Raw genomic sequence first — 24,362 nt, 5'->3', positions numbered from 1 at the left:
CGCCATAAATTCCAGCATTAGAGAATATATGGAAAATCTCCCACAATATCTTTTCTTACTTAAGCTCACAAGGAAATTTTGAAGCCAGAAATTATTTAAAAAAAAAAAATCCAAGCCTTTTCTTTTTAATCAGAATCAAAGCTAGTCCACAGGTTCAAATCAAACTGTGAAGCAGACCTACCTGGCTACAAGGTGTTACTTGGTCCCAGAAGATTATTAGAGTACTTGCTTGGAAATAGCAATTTCCAGAATTTGCTTATCTTTAATCCTTAGTTGCCTGGCTCTCATTTGTGCTGTAAACTGGCAAGATGGCTTTTGTTTGCAGGCCACCTGCTGTGCCTGTGGATTTCACAGTGCCGCTCCTGCATCTTTGACTTTCTCTGTGTGGTTCAAATAGCAGGAGCCAGCCCAACAGATGCCTCTGCCTCTGACTTAATGCTGGGAGAAAAAAGCTAAGGGCTGTTGGTCAGAGAAACTCTCCTTGTGTCTAAAAAATGATGTTGAATGCAAGTTATTCCTGAGGAATATAGTGTAAGAGGAATGGGCTAGGGTTAGGGTTGGATTTCCTATGTGGAACTACTACCACCGACTATAAGCAGCATACTAAAGCTGAGATCTGATTAGGTTAAGTTAGTTCACCCACACTTCACACACTAATCTGTATTTGTAACCACTGTTAACTCTTTCTAGAGGCTACAGAATTATACAACTGGATGCAAAGAAATCTTCTAGAAACATACCAGCCTGGTCACAATATTGAAAAGGCTAGAATACGGCATTTTTTGTCAATGATGCTAGAAGATGTTTCGTACATCATTCATATGTTATTTGTCTCGTTCTAGTATTGTTACCACAATACTTTTCTTGTCTTTTCAAACAGGAAAATTTTAAAAAGCATTGGTTTTTTTTTCTTTAAGCTTCTCGTCCTACTTCTCCAATCCCACCACTGCACAATTTAAATTCTGCCTCTTTTCTGCAAGGTGTTGTACAACTGAACTCCTGCTTTCATATCTGGACCCTCACGTCTTCCTTTACCTTTTTCAATGTATTCCCTACTTGCTCTCTTTGAAATCTTCAGCTTCTCTTATCTCTATGCGGCCTCTTAAGTCAAATGACGCCCTCCTCAAAATACACTTCTTCTGCAGTTCATAACTTTCCTCTTCCACATTTGTTAATACTCTAGACATCAATGCATCAGAACTACATAATTAAACTCTACTGTAAAGGCTGTGTGTGTCTAATCAAAAAGGTTCATATTAGCTTTCACTCAAAGCCACAAGTGCTACTTAATTTTAATTTGTATTAATCTTTGTCCTAAGTGATGAACTGCATGTTAAGGAAATAAATACTTGCACATTTAATCAAAATACAACAACTGAAATTCAGAAGTGATTATAATATAATTTTCCACAAAATAGGCATTACAGTATGGGTGTCAGTCATGGTTAGACTGCTTTGTCCATCTTATGAGGGAAAACATCGAGTTCAAAGAAAAATGGATGCATTGGACACTTGAACAACATGGGAGGATAGTTCCATGTAAGGCACAGTATGTTTGCATCTTCCATTAAAAGCTGTTTGTGTTTCTCAAAAAGCTTGTCTACTATTCCAGTTACTGGCATCCTAAAATATCTCTAGCATCAATACACACAGAGTTGTACCTTGGAAGAGCAGTGATCTTCCCCCACTTCTCTACGCAGAACCTTCTTGGACCATTGCTCCCCCGTAGAGAGGCAAATCCTTCATAAGGTATGCTGGATGTGCCTGTAACAAACTGCCAGCACAAACGAAACATCACAGATATTGGATACACAGATGGTATGGGTTAGAAATATATTGATATCAACATACCCACCAAAATCCAAATTCTTATGTAAAAGCAATTGCAGAATAACGAAGTTTGTGAGGCACAAGTAATAAATGCTGCTTTAAATGCAGGATCAGGAAAAAACAGACCACTTCCTAATAGGGCTCTTGAAGAGACAACTTGGCAGATTAACTTCCTTCAAAGTAATTACATTACATAAATGCTGTAGAATAAATATAATATCACCTATAATAAGTATAATATTAATATCAAGTTACTGAAACTTAGGCCTAAATGAGTTTTTTCTGCCTGTCTTTATTCTGTATTATGAGGAACTGATAGAAAAGTAATCAGGTATGATAATGGCTTTGTCTTAAGACTTTTTGGCTATGTGGATTTCAGTAACTTTATTAACCATTATTTAGAAGTGTAAGAAAAAGACTAAATTCTGAAGGTTAGATAGAATCCCCACTGACATTTGTTGAAATGCTATCTGTTGAGCAGATTTAGTTAGAATCTGTTATGAACAGATGAAACTTTTTTTTGACAGATCAGGGGCTACTTAGTTTTTAACAATCTGAATACAATCAAAACTTTTGACTAACACATATGATAGGAACATATAAGCTGACATCTCTGACTCTCCCTCAGATAGATGACCTGCACTGCTTTTTACAGACCTTTTTAAGTACGTAAGCAGTTAAAAAAAAAGAAAATCTAGCATCTAATTTTAATGATGTGCACTATTTCTACACAGATCAGCTTATTTCTTACCTGTAAAAGTCTTAGTCGTTGTTCATTGTTGAACCTTTCCACAGCAGCCCAGAACCACCGAATTACAATATGATTGTCATGATAACCTGTTAAAACAAGAGAAGCCTTTATACTTTTAGGTGCTGCAGAAGTGCTTGAGAGAATAGTGCTTTTCCTAGTTTGGCCCTAGTCACAATAATGCCATATTTCTTATCCAAAAGATAGGAGGCGAGAGAAGAATACTCCTAAAACACTTGAAAATCTTAAAGGAATTCATTTACTATGACAAAAGGGAATGAATTCTCTTTCGCTAGTGTTTCTTCCATTAACTGATAATAGGAATGCCAGTTCTTGAAATATTCCAATGCTGTGCTTTCTTTATATCTAAAGCTACAAATGATGCTGCAATCATCTTTCTTAAAGTAGTTCCCAAATCTTCCATTGCTCTCAAATTATCTCAACTGCCTGCCTGTGGTTACTGGGATTACCTCTAATTTCCAACCATCTTTGAGAATGGAAAAGAGGTACGTCCTGCTAAGAATGGTTACTATTTCCATTTGTCTGCAGTGCCTGGGCAGCACTCTACTAGCATGTGGTGGGCACAGTATTTTCTGTGGGCAAGACTGTTCTGTTATGCTGTCCAGACAAAAATAGTAAAGGAAGAGCTGCACAGGGAAGCAAGAACTAAGATGGACAAATGACCTCCTAATGCAAACTTAACCACAGAAATTCAGAAGACAGTAAAGATGTATCTCCTGGGATGGGGCTTTGCTGTCTTAGAAACTGGCCCCCCAACACTGTCAGTGAACAACACAAAATTAAGGTTTACCTCCTCTATACTCTGTATTATTTCTCCAGTCGCTCAAGTCAATTTCTGCTGTTCCAGCTATAACCAGTTCCAGTTCTCTGGCATCAAACACAGACACGAGCCTAGCATCAACCACCTGTGAAAGGAAATAAAATGCATAGCAGCAGTTCTTCATCTATTGATTTTTGTGTCTCCATAAAAGGCATTTATCAGTAACATTTCTCTCACCAACTGAAAGAATTAGGTTTCTTTTCTTTTTGAAGGCAAATAAATGGATTTTTTCTTTTGCTGCAATTACTTTGAGTTTCATTAGAAACAGTGCTTGGGGGAGAATTTTATTGGCAAATAATACCATATTATTTCATGACAAATTAAGTTGAATACCTTCAATGTAACCGTTCATGTTAAAACCAGTAAGAGAGAAAAATCTTGAAATACACTCAGTCTACTGTGTTACAATGAGTATGGCATGCACACAGAAAACCTCAAAGGCCCAGTGCAAAAACAGATGGGTCACTTCAGCAAACATTCACTGCTAGCGATGCAAATAGAGATCAGTAGTATCTTCCAGTTTAAAGAAGATCTATAACGATAATGTTTACGTCAATGACTAACAATGACTTTATACACACATACCCTGTTATCTGTAAAGCCACTTCAGATTAGATATGTATCAGGGACTCTGTATTTGGGAAATGTATATGAGGAAGAAAATATTTTCGGAGGATAAAGGAAGAAAGTAAATCTCATTTTGGAGGTTTTTACCTCATAGAAGCCACGAACTAGACTTTCTGTTTGTTGTACAACCCCTCTCTCAATTCTCCATTTCACCATTCTTTCTATGTATTCTTTCTTGTTCTTTTCAGTGACTGGGATGTTGGCACCTCCCGGCTTTAACTCCCGTTCTGTGATCTTAGGAAAAATGACCAAGTATTATACAGACAAGTATTGTAAAGTATAATAAAGAGAAATGAAATAATTACAATAATTTAATACTTTTACATTGAAGTGACTCCTGAAAAGCACTAGTCAAGACTGACTTCAGCGAACTGGAATACGTGAAATAAAAGAACACAGAAGAAATCTTTTTTTTTTTTTTGTTATAAAATCATATTTTATATCTCATTTAGTTGGAAGAATCTTCATGTTTAGTATGAAGAATAAGTTGAGAAGAAGAAACAATCTTTACAGTCGTTGAAGTAGTGTTGTCTTCTAAACAATGTTGCAACAAAGGTTTTCTAATACCTGTGAATGCTAACTCTGCTGCAATTAAATTCAGGCAAACTACCTCCAGCACAGCAATCTAAAATTTTCATATTTCAGATAGTCTCCAGAAAATCTCCTTAACCAGAAAGACATGTTTGACCAGCTACATATAATAATTGCTCCTTGGATTTCAACACTGTTTCCATCAAACAGAACTTCATAAAAACAAGTTCAAAATAGCATGGAATGACACTCATTCTACTTTACAAATATATGTTTATCTACAAGTAGAATACACAAAGGAAATTAAAATAAGAATCTGGCACACCTGTCCAAAAACTTCTTCATTTACAGTAAACGTGAGATCTAGTATATCATGTATATCGTTATCTTTCATCCACTGCAAACTCTGGTGAAACTCCTCATCAAGATATTCCAGGTCACTCAGGTCACAGAGTCTAACATAAACAAGAAGAAAACATACAAATACAGATGAGAGCAGTAGTGTGTACTCAGTACCAAATCGCAGATAGACCGTCCTGAAAAAGAGACTGAAAATTGGAACCAACAGAAAAATCAATAGAATAAAGACACTATTTCAAACCTCTGTTTAGCTGCCTAATAATAGCGATTACTGTGTAACACAAAATGGTTTTCTTAATATACAAAACTCCAGAATTTATTCATTTGAAGACACATTTCTTTTTAAGCTTATAGTGAGTTTGTCACATGTTTCCTGCGAGAACTATTTTGGAATCATGAAGATACAAAGATTGAAGAGACAAAAAATTCAAATCATAACAGAAATGGTAAGTTGTCATACCAAGCAACTACCATCCCTTAATGTTTATGTGACTACATTGCCACCTCTCTTGTCTCTTCATTGTGCACAGAAGGTTTACTATAGGAGTATCTTTTTACTTTTTGCGATATTTCCCCTTAACTGGTCCTTCTTTTACAAATCCAACCTGTAAGTCAACTGCCTCTTGCTGTCTTTAACAGTTACTACTCCAAGCTCTGAACATGTCAGATGTTAAAAATATTTAATACCATGGTGGCAATTTCTGCCACTCTTCTTAACTCCTTAAATCCTATTCTGTCAACAAAGGACACAGGGGCTATTCACTAAATAAGGTGCTCTTCAGCTACAGGATTCCCTGCCTGTTTCTATGCTTGGGTCTATGTAAAGTCAAAAGAAAGCCCCGTGCTTTTAGTTGGGTGCTCAATTGTAGTTTAAGTGACATCCTGCAGTAACAGCCCCTTCATCAAAGCTGGTGACTGGGCACAATGTCCCATAGGCAGAGGTAGTCTGGATGGCTCATTAGTTCTGAGGAAAGCAAAGATCCAGGTCTTAGATGGGGAAGCTGCCTGAATTAGGCTGTGCACAAAGGTGGTTGCTCCATCATTTTTAATTTTACAGTTTAGAGAACCACCAAGTTAAATATTAATTTAATTAGGTAGTCGCACAATAGTAGCATTAGGAGTCCATCTGGGGTAAGTCTTCATTCTTATTAAAATGATGCTCTCAGCATTTAGGTACTTCTAAAATATACGTGCAATAATTGTGGATGCATTACTCCACACCACTGCAATGTTCTATACAAAAAATAACCTTCCAGAGTTCTCAAAGACAGCTTTCAAATGAAGGACAAAAGGTGAAGCACCTTAAGTTCATTAGGTCTTAACTTTCAGGCATGATGAGCAAGTGCAGCTCTCATGGTTTCAGCCAGAACAGCAGCAGCAGTTCTGAAAACAAACTCCAAAGTATATTAGAGTAAAGCTCCTCAAAACAGAGATGGCCAACAATCACTCTACCTCTGAGAACGAGTCTTGTAGTCTAAGTTACAAAGTGATTCATATCCTATCCTGTGCGTAATTACAAGGCAAATGAATAAGAACTCTATTAATATCTGGAATAAACCCATTTCATTGTACAACTTCAAATGTAAGATTTTGTAGAAGAAAGCTGATAACATCGCTAAAATTAAACATGAGGTTTTCATACTGATCAGAAAGAACATTCTGAGTTATTAGGTAACTGGTGAACAAACATAATCAGAAATAACTGAACTTTTTTAAAAAATGTGGATTGAAATGAAATTATTAAATTATCAATAATGGCCTGTCTTCTTTGATGATAAAACATCATAAAACAAGATGGCATCATCCATGGGGAAGGGACCAAATGAAAAAGGAGACAGAACAATTCTACTCACATTCGGAGAAGAGCTTTATAAAAGGGTCGTGTAAAAAAGGCATCTAGCAAATACTGATGTATCAGAGCAAGACCAAGAATTCGACCACTAAACCTGAACCTGGAAGAGAAAGAGTTACAATCTTTATAGTGAAACATTGTGGTGTATACACTGCTCTGTCATCAAAACTTACACATATTTCCCAACAGCATGTTAAAATCAGCTAGTTATGTCTAAATTGTGCTATTTTTGTTTTTGTTTTGTTTTGTTTTTTTCTAGTGTTTCTTCTACATTCTTAGTAAGGCACAGAAAAAATGCAAGTCTGCTGGGTGTGGAAAATCCCTCAGATGCCTAAGTGGAACTTCTCAGAAATGTCAAATCTATATTAACCCAATCAGCCCCTGCCAGAGAAGCCTCTTTATAAAAGAGTATCTTCCAGAATCATCGTCACTGTCTATTTTCTTTAGCCACCCCTCAAAGGATTAACTTTGGGCCAAAGGTTTTTCTCCCCTTACCCAGCCTGACAGTTCTTGCCATCTTTGCTGCTTACAGTGGCTCCTTGTTGCCTCTTCTGACTGACGATTATGCAGTTCTATAGATATTTTCCACCAACAGTGGTTGGAAACTTTTTTAATGTATTGCAGTGCCCTCCTGTCCTATGTCAATGTCTCTCCTCTCTCTTTCTTTACCCATTATCTTCACTTTGTCAGGTGTGTAAGGAGGGCCAGGACAGAGAAGTAAGGAGTTTGACAGATATGAGATCAGATGGCAGCAGCTTTGCAATAATAAGGTCTTTGCAAATATTCCCATAATAATAAAGACTTATTGCAAGAAACCCTCCACATCTCTGGGACTAGATTTAGGTTTAGTGCACTTTTTCAAAGAAAACTGTGTTTCTTAGACTTTCTGTTTATGCAACCTTGGCAACAGTTTTCTTGGAAAGATTCGGGCTCTACAATACATACCTATGATTCTATGATTCTATACCTGCCTGTATACAGGGTTTGCAAGATCAGGATGTGACATGCAGAGCCTTCTCCTTCCATGTATAACTGCTTATCACAGCTGCACTTTCTGAATTCCCCTTGAGGCTGTACAAGACCAGTGCTTGGCATCAGTACTCCCAGAAAGAAAGAGGTTCATGCCTTCCTTGCCCCGAGAATCTCTGGTCTGGCAGTGCAGAAGCCAGGGATGAATACGAAATGTTGGCAGAAGCCACATATCACATAAGATTTTTTTCTCCCCTTTTTGTTCTGCTTTTCCAATACAGCATGTGCTATTTATTGTTGCAGAGTTGGAGTTCAATAGGTAGGTTGCTTCAACTAACTGAACTGGATGCAACAACCATTTATTTTTTCTGCTATTTTTTTTTTAAAATCAGTAATAAGATTACTAGTAATCTCAGTAGTAACAAGAACTCAGTAGATATCTGTCCTACACAGATGAGTGGATGTCATTCCAGTATTGCTGGAGTCTAACTGCCTACACAACAAAATTCTCTGTGAATATTCACAACACGGCTTTACAGACTTATGGCAATGCTATGGCTTAAATCAGCTGAGGGTGAATTAAACTGGCTTGTAGTTGTGAAAATGGGATTATGTCAAAGTCCTCAATAACTATTTTAGAACTATGTGTGTACATACAGACTTTGCTTAAGAGCTGTGTAATCAGCAGTCTCACACACACACACCCCGCCACCCATCCCCAATGAAGATACATCCATGGATTTCCTTCCAATAGATACGTTGTAGTTTTTCCACTGAGAAGACCTCTGTACTCTTTAGGAAGATTCAAACAAATTATATCCAGTAACACCTGTCTGGAATCTCCCTTAATCTCCTTAGCTGACAAACAGCCCACATTTCAGTTATTTTTTTAATGCACAACAGTCTAATACCACTTTCAGAAAATGACTCCTAATTTATAAGAAATGCAGACAGCTGTATTGTGAGAAAATCGCATGATGCACATTCCAAATCATGGGTCCGCTGACCTTGAGAGAAATAAGATAAGTAAAAACCACAAGAGAAAACAATATCAGGGAAGTCTAAAATGCAATTTTGCTGCTGGTTAAAAAGATCAGATTCTGTGTTACAGCTTTGAGCAGAGATGAGCAGTCGTCTACAAGTGGGATCAACAGAAAACACATGTGAAAAAGAATTCTTACCACTCATGATGATTGTCTACAAAAGCAGACATGGGACTTATTTGTACCGTATAGGTATCGTTGGCTGAGTATTCAAACAAACCGTAATATGGATTGAAGAGCTCTCTGGACACCAGGAAAAAAAACTCTCTTGAAGGTCCACTGTAGTCCAACCTTTAAAGAGAAACCTGACATCACTATGAAGTGTTCATTGCGTGCAAAAACCCCACTTTTTTTGAATCTACCTTCCTTATGCTTTATTTTAATTAAAATTTCATAAGATTGTAACCAGAACTCTTATCTTGCAGATTGCTTAATGCCAAGATATGTGATGTCCTTGCAGGGCTATTCTGAAATCGAACAGCTTGGAGGACTGGAATGAAGTGCTTTATGTGGGCTGCTCTCATCAAAAATTTTGGCTGCAGCTGTAATGGCCACAGGAATATAACCACATAACAGGGGAGGAGGAGGGAGAGAAGAAAACATGAGAAGAGCCAAGGTTAAACCTATCTGCATCTGACAAATTAAGAATGAAAATGAACAATGGTCATATTCAGTCTTTGCAGACTTACGACAACAGGACAATTTGAAGGATAATATTTATGCGTTTCTTACCAATATAAACTAAGATCACTTCAGTGATTTATCTTTCTCGGTTTAAATTTTGTCTGTCTTCCAAACTTGAATGCATTTAAATGTCTTTTGGATAGGGCATTTCCTTTGTGTTGTTTTGTTTGTGTTTTGGTTTGGTTTGGGGTTTTGTTTTTTTCCCCACTATTTCAAGATTCCAGTACTCATGAACAAGGAATCTAAATAACCCCTTCTCCCTGAATCATAAACAAAGTCATTGCTGACAAAGCACTGAGACTGAATTTTGAGTTTATGCTGCAGGTCACCAGCGAAATGGGTTAAGTATGAACTCAATGCTCTGGCAGAGCTGGAAAACAGAAAACTAGCAACTTTCCTATGGGGAACAGAGATTATTATAATACTAGCAAATAGATATAAAGATATATCTTCTATAGATTAAAAGTTTCATATATGATGTTTAAGAAGCCCTAAATTGACATAAAGACAATGCACAGGCAGAAGTATCACACAGAAGGTCAGCTTTCACCTAGGACTTCTACTACTAATGTTTTGGCTCATGAACTTTTACAGAAGTAAAACACAGATGAGAGTTTGTTTTGAGGACAAAGTGGTCAGGAAAGTAAAGACTAGTTACTGTTACTAAGTTGAGGACAAAGCCTCTTTCCCTTGTTGAATAAAAAACATTTTCCCTTCAGACATTTGGAAGCATTTTGCCTCTGTTATGCTTTAGAAGTGAAGTACCGAAACAGATCTTTACCCTGGCATGAAGGGCAGATTCCGTCCTCAAACTGCAGAAACAAACAAAAATGGTTTGATATCATGGACAATTTTTGGATCTTAATCTTGGCACAAATACCAGGATCAAGAAAAGTCTCATCTGGAAGACTCTTGCAAACTTCTGGGATAATCAGACTCACTATGAAACCTCAAGATAGAATAAAATGTGTGTCTGACAATCATCCATTTCATACAGCTCCTTTTGTACACAGAGTTACTGTGAGTCATGTTAAATAAATCAATCATGAGAGTCCTGCACTGCCAGTCAGATTTATCCCACAATTAAAGGCTTGGCACTAGGGTGAGAAAACTTCATACAAGAGGTATGCAACCACACAACAGCTGCAACTGTGGGGCACTGGGGTATTCAGAAGTAGAGTAATATGTTGTTGGCAACGTGACTCATGTCTCCTAGCAAGCACCACTAATACTTCAGTTTTACCACTTTTAAACACAAAGCAGCTTCTGCTAATAGTTAATAGAACTTAGGGAAATAACTTTAAGGAACCACATTCTTTACATCAAATTTTCCTCATTTATCACCACATGAAGTACAAATGTAAAAACGTTAAACTAGCATCACAATTGCATGACTGAAGAAAATGAAGGCTCAAGGAAGATACCAACATTATGAGACTTAGTGATAAAAATAATATGAACAGCAATAAATATGTCTGAGTTGCCTCACTTTTTTTTATACACTAATAAATCAACAGTTACTATAATGTTTTAAGTGGCAAGGATTTCAATACCCATTACTTTACTGAGAGGAAAAGAAATGTTCCCACTCAAAAACTTAAAAAAGGAAAAGGAGGAGCGAATAGGAAACTATTAACTTTCAGTATTCCTCCTCCTCATCCTCCTCTCATCCACCCTGACCTGTCTGTCTACACCCAGCCAAATGAATAGTTTGATGTGATCCTTGCACCATTCCTGATGAAACGATACTGTTTGCACACATCCTTTCTTCATTCAAAACACAGATTTGTAAATACAGAATTGACGTCATTTTAATTTGACTTTTCCCTTAATTAACTCATTCTTTTCCATTAAGAAGACAGTCTTATGTAAAGCTGGATATAATGGGAAAAGGATGTGTCACCTGCATTTCTAGGTCACTCTTCACCTTGCTGCACTGAGTGATGAAACACAAAACTCTGACATCTAACGAAAGGAGACAGTCAATCTGTATCAATCTCTTATCTCACATATGATTTTAAAAATTTCCCTTTCATTTTTAAATCTGAGTTGAGGTTGCAGCTGTGAAAGTAAAGGCTGGGAGAGCTGTGTAAGACCTGCCTCGTTCCTGCGTCCCCGCCCTGCTCTGTCAATATAGAGTAATTTCATCCTGCACCAGCCTTGCCATTCCAGTTCTGAGCTTTTCCTCAGACAACGTGGTGATATTATTTATATGAACAAGTCCATACTTGGCTCTCAGCTGTCAACATTTTTATTTTAAGATTTCAGTGAGTCCTTTTAACACTAAGCACCTCCGGGTGAACTTTAAACAAACAACAGGATTTAGGGGTTTTCAAAGACAGATTAACTTTAGCTAATCCTGTATGAGATGTTTCTGTTACCACTTAGCTATTTTAAAGACTCACACATCACATGGCACACTACAGCATTCCAAGATCTGTGTGCTGCCGTTTCCTAAAAACCAAGAAATAAAACTGTACACATGTACAAATGCAGTCATGAAATAGATTCATAAAAATATTTGTGCCTAAGGCAGTAGGCTTTAAGATCTGACAAAGGGGGCACAAATCAAGAGATAAAAGAGACAAACAGTACATTTTTCCAGTTTCACCTGCAAAAAATATTTAACCACATCTTGCTTTGTAGTGCATATCTCGCAACCTGTAACACATTATGCTTAGACATAGACTGAGCATTCTATAAAGTGACTTCAGAAAGTCAGGAACATGTGTGTTTATCTGGCAACTAGCAACAACCTAGTTGCTTTTATTTGTGATGTAGTCACTGGTCTGGAGAGGCAGTAAGCACCTCTTGCAGCACTAAGGGCTTCTAGTTCCCATCGCCTCAGACAGGAGCTGAGTAAGGATTGAGTCTCCAGCCTTCTCTTGAAGCACTCTCCCTCCAACAAATGGCATCTGTCTTTTAACAAACACTGGAGATACAGTGTCAGCACTGACAGAAAAGAAATATGAATTAACACAAGAAAGTTGGTTTTTCTTTGTTTTCCCAGCAAAATTCTGACACACGCTCCATCTATTGTGAAAATTCACATAAACACATTCATTACTTCTGCAAAGGCAGGATATGTTACATTTCACAACGCCTAAAAAGTTGTCTCGAACAGCTGTATGTTCTAGGCTTATGTATGTGGCATTTCCTGACTATAATCCTTCCTCTTTACACTCTAGGCCACAAGAAGTTTGGTGAAACAGCAGCTGCAAGGCACACTGAGTTTTGAGGTCACATTAACTTCCCTGTTCTACTTACCCTTCTTCCCCAACAAACGTGACATAGAGTTTATTTCTCTGTAGGTCTTTTCTTGAGTAGCCCATGATCTGGTTAAAGGCATCTTCTAGCAAGTGATCTCTCCTGATGATTAATCTGAAAAGCAAAATAATTTTGAAACGACAATTCACAAACATGAACCACAGACGGAAACATCTATTTACACTGCAAGGTAACAGGATAACTTCATAGAGATACACGTCTGCTGCATAATTTGATTCAGATCAGGCAGCTTCTGTCTGTTAGTCTGTCTCCTTTGAGGATCTACTTTAGATTTCAATAAAATGCCTCTTGTACAAAGAAGTGCAGTTTTACTTTTTCTGTCCTGGTTCTTATCAAACTAAAGGCTTCAATTGGAAAGGTGCTGAATTGAGCATTTACATGAAGTTTAAAATCCATCTGTAAGGCTGGGCCTCTTAATCAGTCTTACTGTGAGCAAGAATCTAACCTTTTATGCAAAAAACAATCTCTTAACAAGTAAAAAAGATAAAGCTGTGGGAAAGTCATTGAATGGTAACTCCAGAATCACACATCCCTCCATTATCCCTGGTGTGTGATGGGACAAAAAGCTTAGAAGGACCAGCATTTGTTTGTCCAAAACAAGACTGAAGTATCGTATGTGAAAACATAATACACCTTCTAAAAAAAAAAAATTGTGAAAGTGAGGATGTGTCATAAAGATCTAAAGTAAGAGGTAGAACAATCCTCCTTACTTAAACTTTTTATCTGCTGCCAAAAACCAGCATTTAATTAGTTTCCTGAAACTTAGCTTGCTTATATTCAAATAAGCATTTGATCAAGCAGTTAGACTGAAGCTGGGAGCTACTGCTGCCTGCAGAGAGGCAGCTTACACCTCTGCACCACCACTCAGAAAGCCCTTGTTGGCCTTACTGCTTGTGCAGAGATCAGTCAGTGATTGCACTGAGCTATCCTGCAGAAGACATAGAGTTGGAGACGCTAGGAACTGGCAAGATATCTGGGCAACAAGATGACTCAGGCAATATGCAAGTTGTGCTGTTTGTAAAAAAGGAGCAGGTCAGTGTATGCCTGGGAAAGGAACTCAGAGAAAATTTCTGTTAAAAAAAATCAAGCTCTGGTTCTGCTTAAAAATCCACAGTGTGATGGCAAATAGGGCAGGAAAAAGAGGTGCAAGAAATGTAATGTAATGTAATGTAATTTACAGGTAGCAAATACCATCCCCTTCTACCAGCTATTTGCTCAAGCATTCATGACAAAATTTTCATACGATTAAGTTTTAAGTGATTATGACTGCATTATACTAAAGGCTCACAATGTCAAACACCTGCCTCTTAAGAATATCTAAACAATACTATTTCAATCCCATTTCAATTGTGGAAAATTTTTAATAAGATAACATAAATGAAGTCTGAGCTCTGCACAAATTCCTGCAAAATGTGAGAAATGACTGGCTAGGGGAAATAAAAACCAAAAAACATACCTCTCTGTTCTATTAAAAAAAAAAAAAAAGAGGTTAAAAAGAGTTCTAGTGCCTCATGGCTACTCTGAAAGCATCAAACTATAAGAGTTTGATAGCTTGCTAATTAAAAAAATTATAGAAGTATCTTATCATGATGATCCTAACAGTATGTAACCACATGAATAATAAATGAACAAGGGAAGACCTCACTCCCAGCACTCTAGCATTTGCATTGCTGAAGTAAAAATATTAGCAGGATTTTAAGGCAATCCCTAGAATTTAATAACATTTAATTTTATGAGTCCTTGTTGTTAAGAAGAACTGTGATATCGATGCAGAGGATGATGTACAAAAGATAAGCCTTTCTAGTTTTTTAAATGCAAAAAAGACATGAGAAAATATAACTGTTCACATCATTACAAGCAACATAACAGAAGAATTCAGATGCCTCCTGTTCTGCGTGTCTCTTACCAAAGTGCTTTTTAGCACTGCATTGGAAATTTTGTTTGTATGAAAATATAGTTGGAGGAGACACAGAAAAGAAGCACTCAGAATTTGCTGTATCCTCTGCTATGAATCACATCCTGGCACTAAGTCCATCTGACAGGCTTTGTATTTCCAGAAGTGCAAGTGTAACCGTAACACCTGCATGAGAAGAAGCTTGTAGACATGCGAGACAAGGCAAGCTGCCTAAGAAACAAATCCAGTTTCATGAGATTCTTCAACATACTTCAATTTCCCTGGGCCTTGTCCATATCCTTTAGTCTCCAACTTCCTGTAAAAATTCCTCAGCTTGGCTTCAAAATCTCTTTTGTAAGGAGCCGGAGCTCGGGCATTGGCACGCTGAGTACCTGCAGGGAGCAATAAGCAAAGAATGAACTGTAGTGACATGAACTGATCAATGTCCCATCCTCTACTGAAAAGATTTCTTAATAGCACAAGGCACGGCATGTGTTTGATTTAGTCACCTTTATAAAGAGTAAAAGCTGCATATCCTCAAACCTGGTCTACTTCCAAGACATTTTTGTTGCTCATTTCCAATAGTATCATCTTTCCAAATTAAATCTTAAAAGAGCAATTCTAGGTCAATGCAAAAGATGGATTAAAAAAACAGCACAAACAACTGGAAAGACTTAACTTTTGTTAGTCAAGTACACTTTGTGTCTAACTTTAAAATAGTTCATGCAATAAATGTTCTGCTCTGTTCTGGTTTTCATATTATCAGGATAAACAAGAACTCAGAAATGAAGCACAAACAGACTCTACTCTGCTGTGCCCCTGTTGAACACATCAAGCTGAAGAAAGAATTTTGGAAATTCCCTAGTAGAAGTTTTTTGTTGGGGAAGCATAAAGAAGAAAAATATTGCAAGAACAGAAAGACTACCAAATTTAAGCATGGAACTTTTCACGTGTTACTGCAGGAACATACATGATGGTCATTTAAGTGAATTTCTTATTGAAAAACTGTTTCGAAAGTCTTTTTCTTCAAAGCAGGGAGAGATGAGCTCTGTATGTCAAAAAAACCCACCAGCATACCCTCACATCTGCATTTCCAAGTCTACTATATACACATTAAAATACGTGTTTAGTCCAACCTGTTCTGAATACTACAACCATGAGAACTTCCACTGCCCCCCTGAACAAATTACTTAAATTCATTTGATTGCAAAACAGCGTGCCAAAGTGGCAATTAATCCTAGTCCTATTATGTTCATCTTCTCACCCCTAATTTTTATAATATAAAATTCTTCCCCTGCATGGCTGTGTAGACACCCCCCCAAAAAAAACTCAGAGGATTTTAAAAATTTCTCATGCCCTACAGTATACACAGGGTGCCAACTACTTATCTGCAACTGGTGGTCATCTAACAGGCTTATAATGAACTGGAAATACAAATAAACAGTTTAGAAGTACATGTATGTAGACTTCTTTTAAGTGACAGTCAGTTCCTTATGTGAGTTTTCCTTTGGCTCCCAGTATGAAGCTAAGATAATACAAAAACATTTACAGCAACTATGGGTGAATGCATGAGAACATAACATTTCAGGTTATGAGAAAGAAAGCATGAAAGAAAGCGTGTATCTGTTCAGCCTGTGGGCAGAGACCACTGAAAAAGAGAGCAGCTTGCTTAGCCACAAAGCGTATCCGTCTGACGACAAAGGCGACAAGCATATCCTGCGGAAGTGGCTGCTGGAGGAAGCTACAGCCAATCTCTCTGCAGAGATCAGAGAGAGAACAAGCAAGATCAGTATTAGCACCGAATGCCATTTACAGGTCTTTAAAAGACCTGTCTAACCAGAAAGACACTTGCTACTTGTGCTAGGCTGAGAGTGATACATGGGAGGAACAGAAAGAGTCAGGGAATCCTCAGAGCTGCAATGGGAACATGCATGGACCCGTCTGGAAAACCAATGGATTGTAGTTAATTAATCTATAGTGGTTATCCTCTTGTACTGACAGCACTGAGGGCTTCTAATGAAGCTGAGTTCTCCAGAAAACTTACAGAGACTTGAAACTGTAAACAGTTTTACTTATTGGCCTTTCCCCCTTACTTTGTTTATTTTGTTTTGGGTCAAAGTAGGTACAAAAATGTAGCCACCAAAAAACCCCACAAGAAATGCATACTTTAATCTTAACCCTTGAAGGAAGTTCTTGCTGAGACATTGCAGAACATGAAACTGCTAACACATTACTTCGCAGTTCAGAAATCACCAGTATGTGTCTGTCAGCACATGACAAGTCCTCATTGCAAATCAGATGCATATGCCAAGAAATTCCCTGGCAATTACAGTGATTTCTTCTGCCTTGGGAACAAAAGATGTTAATGGAAGAGCTAAAAAATGCCAGTGATGTGATAATCATATTTGATTTTCAAAGAGGTTATACTCTAAACCAGACAGAAAGAGTAGCTTCATGACTATTCATCTGTCCCCAAAGAGAAAGTACAACTGATTGTGACTGATCTGAACAATGGATCCTTAACACGCAACCTCGTGCAGTGCAGCCCAGCCAGTTTAGCTGACAAAGAAACACAGAGCCTCCATAGAAATGATGGGCTATTTACAATTTCTCATCAACAAAAGACATTTGTACACCACCACATACAGGCATGCTCACAGACTGACAGGCAGATTCAATGGTTTCTCTATATTTTTCTAAGAAATAGAGTAGGGATCACGATTTTAAGAAGAAGACTAAAACCATCACTGTTCATCCTCCACCGTGTGCAGCTTCCTTGAGGAACAGGTGAGAGTATCATGTTAAAGATTTACTGCATTTCGAAATTACTGTGTTGGAGTGAAGCCCTGCCCAATATGCATTGGTGCACGTATCAGTAACGAAGCAAAAGCCAGAATTGTGGGTTTAGTCATAAAAGACTGCCAGGTTTGCAGTTGGAAATAAGATGCATACATGCAGATTTCATTCTTCCATTCTTTTCCACAAAGAAAAACACTTCTATCTACACCATATATGTACCGAAAATATCAATACATGCAAGTACTGTATTTTACTGCTTTGCAGAATTCTGTAAGATTCTTAGGGTCTTCAGACTGTTTCTTCAAATAGGTCCTACAGAGGTCCTATGTCCAGCAGCAGGAATAGCTGCCACTCAGGGCATATTTATAAATGGTTTTAATCTGCTTTCTTGAAAAGGCAAAGCTTCTTATGATCAAGGACTGGGAAATGCCCATAAAATCACAGTACTTTTTGTGATAAAATTTTCTTATGATCTGGAACTACCTAGAGCTGCTTACATCCCAAATGTTCTCCATTTATCTATACTTTATTCTCAGATTTGTAAAACACCCCTTAATCCACTTAGATTTACTGCAGTGATTTTATTTTATTTAGCTATTAACTTCTTGAGAAAACTAAGAATAGTGACATGTATAAAATTCAAATTGCTGTACTTAAGGTCAAATGGAATTTGTCATATTTGAAAGAACTTTGTTTTGATCCACAAATTAGCTAATATGTCAAATAACAATTTCATTCCCCTCTGACATGTGTATTTCCAGACAGCTGCGATATGCTATCTTTTGAACTCATGTTAATGGACAACAATCCGGTTTTACACAAAATTGCCACATATTGCCCCATTAATACCGGCTTTTTAATGTACAGTTGTTAGATCTCATATTTTTAATTTTCTAGACATGAGGATCCTGGCATAAGCAGTCACTTAGTTGTTTCACATCAGTGAAAAACAAGCCTGCATGTTTTACAAGTCTGAACAAAATCACAGCCTCTGAAGTTACAATGCACCAATCTTTTCTACCAGCAAAACATCTTGTGAGCCCAAGGCAAAAGTTTAAGTTTGACAGTCAAATCCAGAGTTGTTGACTTTGCTCAGAAACAGGACTAAATCTTTGTTGTTGCTATAGTAACAGAACATGCATCTTAAGAAAGGTGGAAAGTTATTACATGCAGCATTACAAACTAAACTAGGTCTACTGCAGTATCTTATAGATACTAGCATAATGAAAGTACCACAGAGACAAGCTCACTGACCACTCAGAAAGTACTTCGGCTCACGTAACTTTACTCATCTAGAAGTTGGCAACCACAAAGGGGAAGAGGTTAATAGTTTCCAAACAGTAGGTTCTTGGCTTTAGGCTGCTGTGAATTTCAATTTGGAAAGCAAACAAAAATTTATAGTCAATTTTTCTATTGTTTTTTTGTTCTCCAACTTCTGGGAAGGCAGCAGCTGTGTGCTACTGACTTTGCTGATCTGGAACTGGTCCTTACCAAGTATGAGAAATAGATTTGTACAGCCCCTGCAGAAGCGGCTCCTGATCAACTCACCTGGAGAGTTCTGAGGCGAAGACACCGGCGAACCTCGTGGGGACTGGCAATAACTAGGATGAAGTAAGGCATGTGGCGGCACATATGACATTATCTCCTCCTCAAACAAGCTGGTAAAAAGGAACAAATAAGAAATAACATGCTTATTTGAATGAATGGCATTTTTCACTTTCTAGGTATAAATATCTAGTTCTAATCTGCTTTTCCTAGGAGACATTTTCCTGTTTCCACTATGCACACTAAGAATGCTATCAAGTATTTTATTGCCATTCCCTTAATCAGATCTTGAAAGTACTAGAAAGCAGTAATTACCTCTTTTTTGGGGACATCACTATACATAATATGATATCTGTTTTCAAGGTTGGGATATTAGCCTTTAAAATCTGCTCCTATTTTTTTTTTTTTTTTAAACTTATTCTCTGATTGCAAAGGAGTCAATAACCTTTGTCACACTCTCCTGGGAAAATATCTGCTGTACTGCACAAAGACCAGGAATGGAAACAAACATTCTAAGCCACCAGGATTAAGAATTACACCTGAACTTATTGCTGAAACAGGCACTACATCTAGTCTGTTCAGGCTGCATTATTTCATGCCTCATCTGTTATTGCTACAAAACTTATAAAAGAAAAATAGAAAGCATTTTTCAGCCTAATCACTGCATCTATGTACACAGAGTCTGTATATATTAAATTTTCAGTCCTTCCCCAGAACTGACACAAGCAAATCCAAGAAAGAGACAGAACATCAGAATGGATCTGATATCAAAGCCTTTGGGTGTTAAACACAACACAGATAAGAATAAACTATTGAGAAAATGTGTAAAAATTATTTCCAAAAATTGAGCTGCAGAATGAATCACAAATCAATATTTACTGCAGAGCTTAACCAATGAAAGCAACATTCAAATAAAAGATGTCTCCTACTAAGTGTATTCATACATAGAACGTTCATATATTATTCAATACTTAGAAAAAAATTTTTGCATGAGTGTTTTTTTGGAACGGGTATTTTCTGGCAGTTCTCTTTCCATTCACGGCCACGCATTGTTTTCCTCCAAGTTACATTTTGATATAGAAAACGTGATAAAATATAAACCACTATTTCAATCTTGGATTACATTAAGAGTTAAAATGATGATTTGTCTTGCATACCAAACATCACATTTAGAAGAAACTGAAAAATATTTTCTTCTTAACATCTGAAGCATGATATAATGCCATTCTCACAGTATTTTTTAAAATGTGATGCACTGTACCCCATACAGTTCCTAAATACATGGGGGTTGGTTTGGTTGGTTTCAGTTAGTTGTAATTTAAACTTTACTAAAGCATTTGAAAAAATCTGTAGCGTTCCCAAGCAATAAAAATGTCACAAATAGTGATTCCACCCAGTTATTACTAGATCTCAAGAGTCCTTTACAGGAAAATTATATCACTTCCCCACTAATGAAGAAAGTGAGCATGGAAATGGATATAGTCTTCCCCAAGGTCATCCAACCAGCCAAGCTGGATACAGAACCCAGGCCTCCTGAGCTCTTGGATGACTGAGTCGTCATGGTCAGAGTGCAGTTTTTTCAGGGTTTTATTGAGAAGGGTCATCTTGGAGAAGAGAAGGATCCGAGGAGACCTTATAGTGACCTTTCAGTACCTGAAGGGGCTACAAGGAAGCTGGGGAGGGAGTGTTCACAAAGGCTTGTAGTGATAAAACGAGGGGCAATGAGTATAAACTGGAGAGGGGCACATTTATACTAGACATAATGAGGAACGTCTTCACTACGAGAGTGATGAGGCACTGGTCCAGGCTGCCCAGGGAAGCTGTGGCTGCCCCCTCCCTGGAGGTGTTCAAGGACAGGTTGGATGGGGCCTTGGGCAGCCTGGTCTGGTAGGAGATGTCCCTGCCCAGGGCAGGGGGGTTGGAGCTGGTGATCTTTAAGGTCCCCTCCAACCTGAACTATTCTATGATTCTATGATGACACCCTGTTAGAAAATACTGTTAAAAGTCAAAATCCACTGAGACTAAATAATGGTAACAAATTTCATCAGCTCAGCACACCGCTGTTTTAACTTAGCCCACCTTCTATTTTACATCGGTATTCACTCACAATAAGCTCACAATAACTCGGTCTAGTCTTGAAGAATAACGTTCAATGTTCCAAGAAACTAATAGATGTGTAGATAACATTTTATCAATAATATGTCCTTGGGCAGTGGTACAATTCAATTATTTATAAAATGGAAAGAAAATCCTCAAGCAACACTTTTCAGTCAGATCCTTTTTTTAAAAGTAGATTAAGAGAAATAATATCTGAAGAATACGATAAAGCAATTCTAGGGAAGCACTGGGTACTACTTTTCTCTTAAAAATTAGTTATACTGATTACTGATTTTCTACAAAACAAAGAGTAGAATCAAAATTTTGAATTTACTTTATTTCCACTATAAGATTTACAGTCTTTGCTGTTAACAGAATACTAGAGGGGAAAAAAAAACAGTCAAAAAGTAATTAAAAAAAATCATTCATGCAATCTATTTAAAAACAAATAGCTGAAGCCACATTTTTCTGTGTAAAACCTGTCATCTTCTCATTTTAAAAAAGCTTCAGCATGGCTGTAAATGAGAATTTTTTAACCACTGTAATTAATTCAGACATTTAGGGACCAGGAAGGATTATCATTATGCAACCTGAACAAAAAAATTACTACTACTAATGCCAATACTATTTCACTAGATTCAATTTTAAATATACTTATGAATTTCTTGATGCACTTTTACAATGAATGAGAACATAATATGAAGACACAAGGGTTTAATTCTAGCAAAAATAACCAAAACCCAAAACCTGCCTAATTTTTTTAGTTAATTGCTTAAATGAAAAATATTAAAGAAGCAGTTTCCCATTTCCTGAACTCTGTGAAAGTATTTCCTTTAATAAAGAGGACAATGCTGGACAGCACAGTGAAGAGGCAGCAAGACATTAAGTACTAAAAACACATCTCAAGCATGAATGTTCAGAAATACAGACTTCTCAGACCACAAAACTAAACAAAAGCATTCCTGAAGCAGTAGAAGGCACGTTCTTCCTAAGAGGTCTAAACTGTACCACCTATCTACACATCAGAGCTGGATGCAGCAGGACAATAAAAGGTGGTTGGGCAAACTCATGTAAATCACAAGCACAGCAGTCTCGCACTCGCACTTCCACAGACAGAATATCACATTTTGTCAGTCATATGAAAATATGCGACCTCCAAACTAGCACCTACCATCTAGAAACTGAACATGATTAAAATAAAAAATATGTTCCTTGAGTTGTAGCTCTTCCAGCTGCAAGTCCAAGTACTGGAGGGGAAATGGTTAGGCCACTAAATCAGCACACACTACTCACTGAAAAGCTCCTCAATAGCTGCCACAGCGTATTCTAGATGTGCCTCAAAAGCAACGGTGCCTACCTGAGTAACATGACAAGGTCTGCATCACTGGATAAACGCACCAACCCAGGTGTTCCCTCTGTCCGGATGAACTGGATCTTCTCCCTGTGTAAGTGAAAAATTACTTCCAAAATATCTTTTGCAAATAAGCCACCCATATACACAACAGCAACAAGAAAAAGCACAGAGTATATCATAAAAACTTCTGGGTTATGCTTCTCTATTTCAGAAATCATTTTTTCCTCCTGCCACACTATGCCCCATGTGAACAGCCAAATATTACAGTCAAAAAGCTAATTTGTTCTGAGGAAACTCCTGTAGCCTGTATCTTTTCATGCTCAGGCTGCTTCAGGTAGTAAAGCTGACCAAACAGTAACTAAAAAAAAAAAAAACCTTAAAAAAAAAATCAGTCCTTCAAGTTCACGCTGGCTGTGGCCCTGAATTCCAAGTAGGAGGCTGAGCCCTGCAGGAGGACATTACTATTCTGACTGTGCGCTGTTTAAAGAGGTACGGTCTTTTCTGAATCTTTGTACAAATGCAAGCCATACATTAAAATGCACATTTGTGATTTTAAAACCAGGGTATTCATAACAATTGCTGCATTTAAGCAATCTTCCAGAAAACCCCTTCTACTATTTCTACCCACCTGTCTTACCCAAGAACACACCCTTCCTCCCAGAACCAGTTTGGTCATTATTGTAGAATCCATGCACGCTAAAGTCTGAGAATAGTAACACACCGATTTTTAGGATCCATATTGAATATAATTCCCTGGCTGATTCCTGTTCTTTCTCTGTGAAGTTTTTTCCTGCATTCTAAAATTAAAGCACATCCCTTTTATTTTCTTTCTATCAGTACAAGGTGTATGATGTTACAGCACAGATTAATTCTGATTTGTCTTTACTCTTCAGGAGGAAGAGAAAACAAAAACCAAGCCCACCTAGTAAAAACTGTCCCAATTCCAAAGGAGAAAAACCCCAAACAAATAGAAAATTAATGTTCCGCTAGCACAGCACTGAACCAAAGACAACTTGCACTGCCTATCTGCAAGCACAGCTCTACAGTGCCCAGGGCAGGGATGTCTGGAAACTTTCAGAGCCTACTCCAATTTACATCAGTGCCCAAATTGCAAGGTTTGAGCAAATAAATACTGGATTACAAAATATATCTCAGCATTTAGTTGGCAGCAGCACCAGGAAACAGAAGGACGTTTTGGGGGTTAACTAATGTATGCAGCCCTCCAAATGAACACAATCCATGGCTTTTCCAGGGTTACCAATGAGACTTGTGATTTCAGTGATGGCTTTTTAAATATAAGCCTTTTACCTTCTGTTAAAATATAAATTATGTTTAATGTACAATAGGTGCCTTTGCCTGAAGATTTTTACATTATTGAAAAGCCTATTGGTTTCTATCTGTGGTGGCTTGGAATGAGATTTGATCCTGGCTACATGCCTAATAGTAGTATGAAAAGTTTTATGTTCTCACTTCACTATAAAGCATCTGAACAATGATTTCCTACCTATAGTATACTTTCATTGTATATTTTAACAGATCCACAACTTCTTATCATATCTTTTCATTCATTTTAGGAATGAGAAATTATTTTAGGCAGAAAGTTTAAGAGAACTTTTCAAATTATCTCTGTCCTCTTCCACCGGCCAAATACTTATTTGCGTCCTCACCTACATAACAATGAAAATAGTAATAATAATAATTCTGAATATCATCATCCTCCTTCCATTGCATTGAGGTCCTCAGAGAAATAGATTACAGACACTTGTACGAATCACTGCACTAAAAGAAATGACACAAAGAATTCAGTGCAGGATTTCAGTTAGGCATTAATTCATTGAGTGTTGCAGTAATGTATCTGGAGTTGCTTATTCTCACAGACGTGGATTCCAACAACTTGCTA

General features: G+C 37.4%; 1 protein-coding gene across 3 annotated transcripts in view; it reads right to left on the bottom strand.

The window, feature by feature from the left end:
• Positions 1 to 24,362, bottom strand: part of HECW2 (HECT, C2 and WW domain containing E3 ubiquitin protein ligase 2) — a 175,109-nt gene that overhangs the window by 5,270 nt on the left and 145,477 nt on the right. For all 3 annotated transcript variants that reach the window (XM_069860733.1, XM_069860734.1, XM_069860735.1), the window contains 11 exons: positions 22,466 to 22,549; positions 19,015 to 19,124; positions 14,939 to 15,059; positions 12,753 to 12,866; positions 8,940 to 9,092; positions 6,791 to 6,889; positions 4,903 to 5,032; positions 4,134 to 4,280; positions 3,390 to 3,504; positions 2,582 to 2,667; positions 1,662 to 1,774 (listed from right to left, as the gene is read on the bottom strand). In XM_069860733.1, the coding sequence (XP_069716834.1) occupies positions 1,662 to 1,774; positions 2,582 to 2,667; positions 3,390 to 3,504; positions 4,134 to 4,280; positions 4,903 to 5,032; positions 6,791 to 6,889; positions 8,940 to 9,092; positions 12,753 to 12,866; positions 14,939 to 15,059; positions 19,015 to 19,124; positions 22,466 to 22,549 (1,272 nt within the window). The remainder of the gene's footprint in view (positions 1 to 1,661; positions 1,775 to 2,581; positions 2,668 to 3,389; positions 3,505 to 4,133; positions 4,281 to 4,902; positions 5,033 to 6,790; positions 6,890 to 8,939; positions 9,093 to 12,752; positions 12,867 to 14,938; positions 15,060 to 19,014; positions 19,125 to 22,465; positions 22,550 to 24,362) is intronic.

Source organism: Phaenicophaeus curvirostris, chromosome 7, assembly GCF_032191515.1.
Source record: "Phaenicophaeus curvirostris isolate KB17595 chromosome 7, BPBGC_Pcur_1.0, whole genome shotgun sequence".
NCBI lineage: Eukaryota > Metazoa > Chordata > Aves > Cuculiformes > Cuculidae > Phaenicophaeus > Phaenicophaeus curvirostris.
Note: the sequence above shows the minus strand (reverse complement) of the source record. Positions and strands in the feature narration are given on the sequence as shown.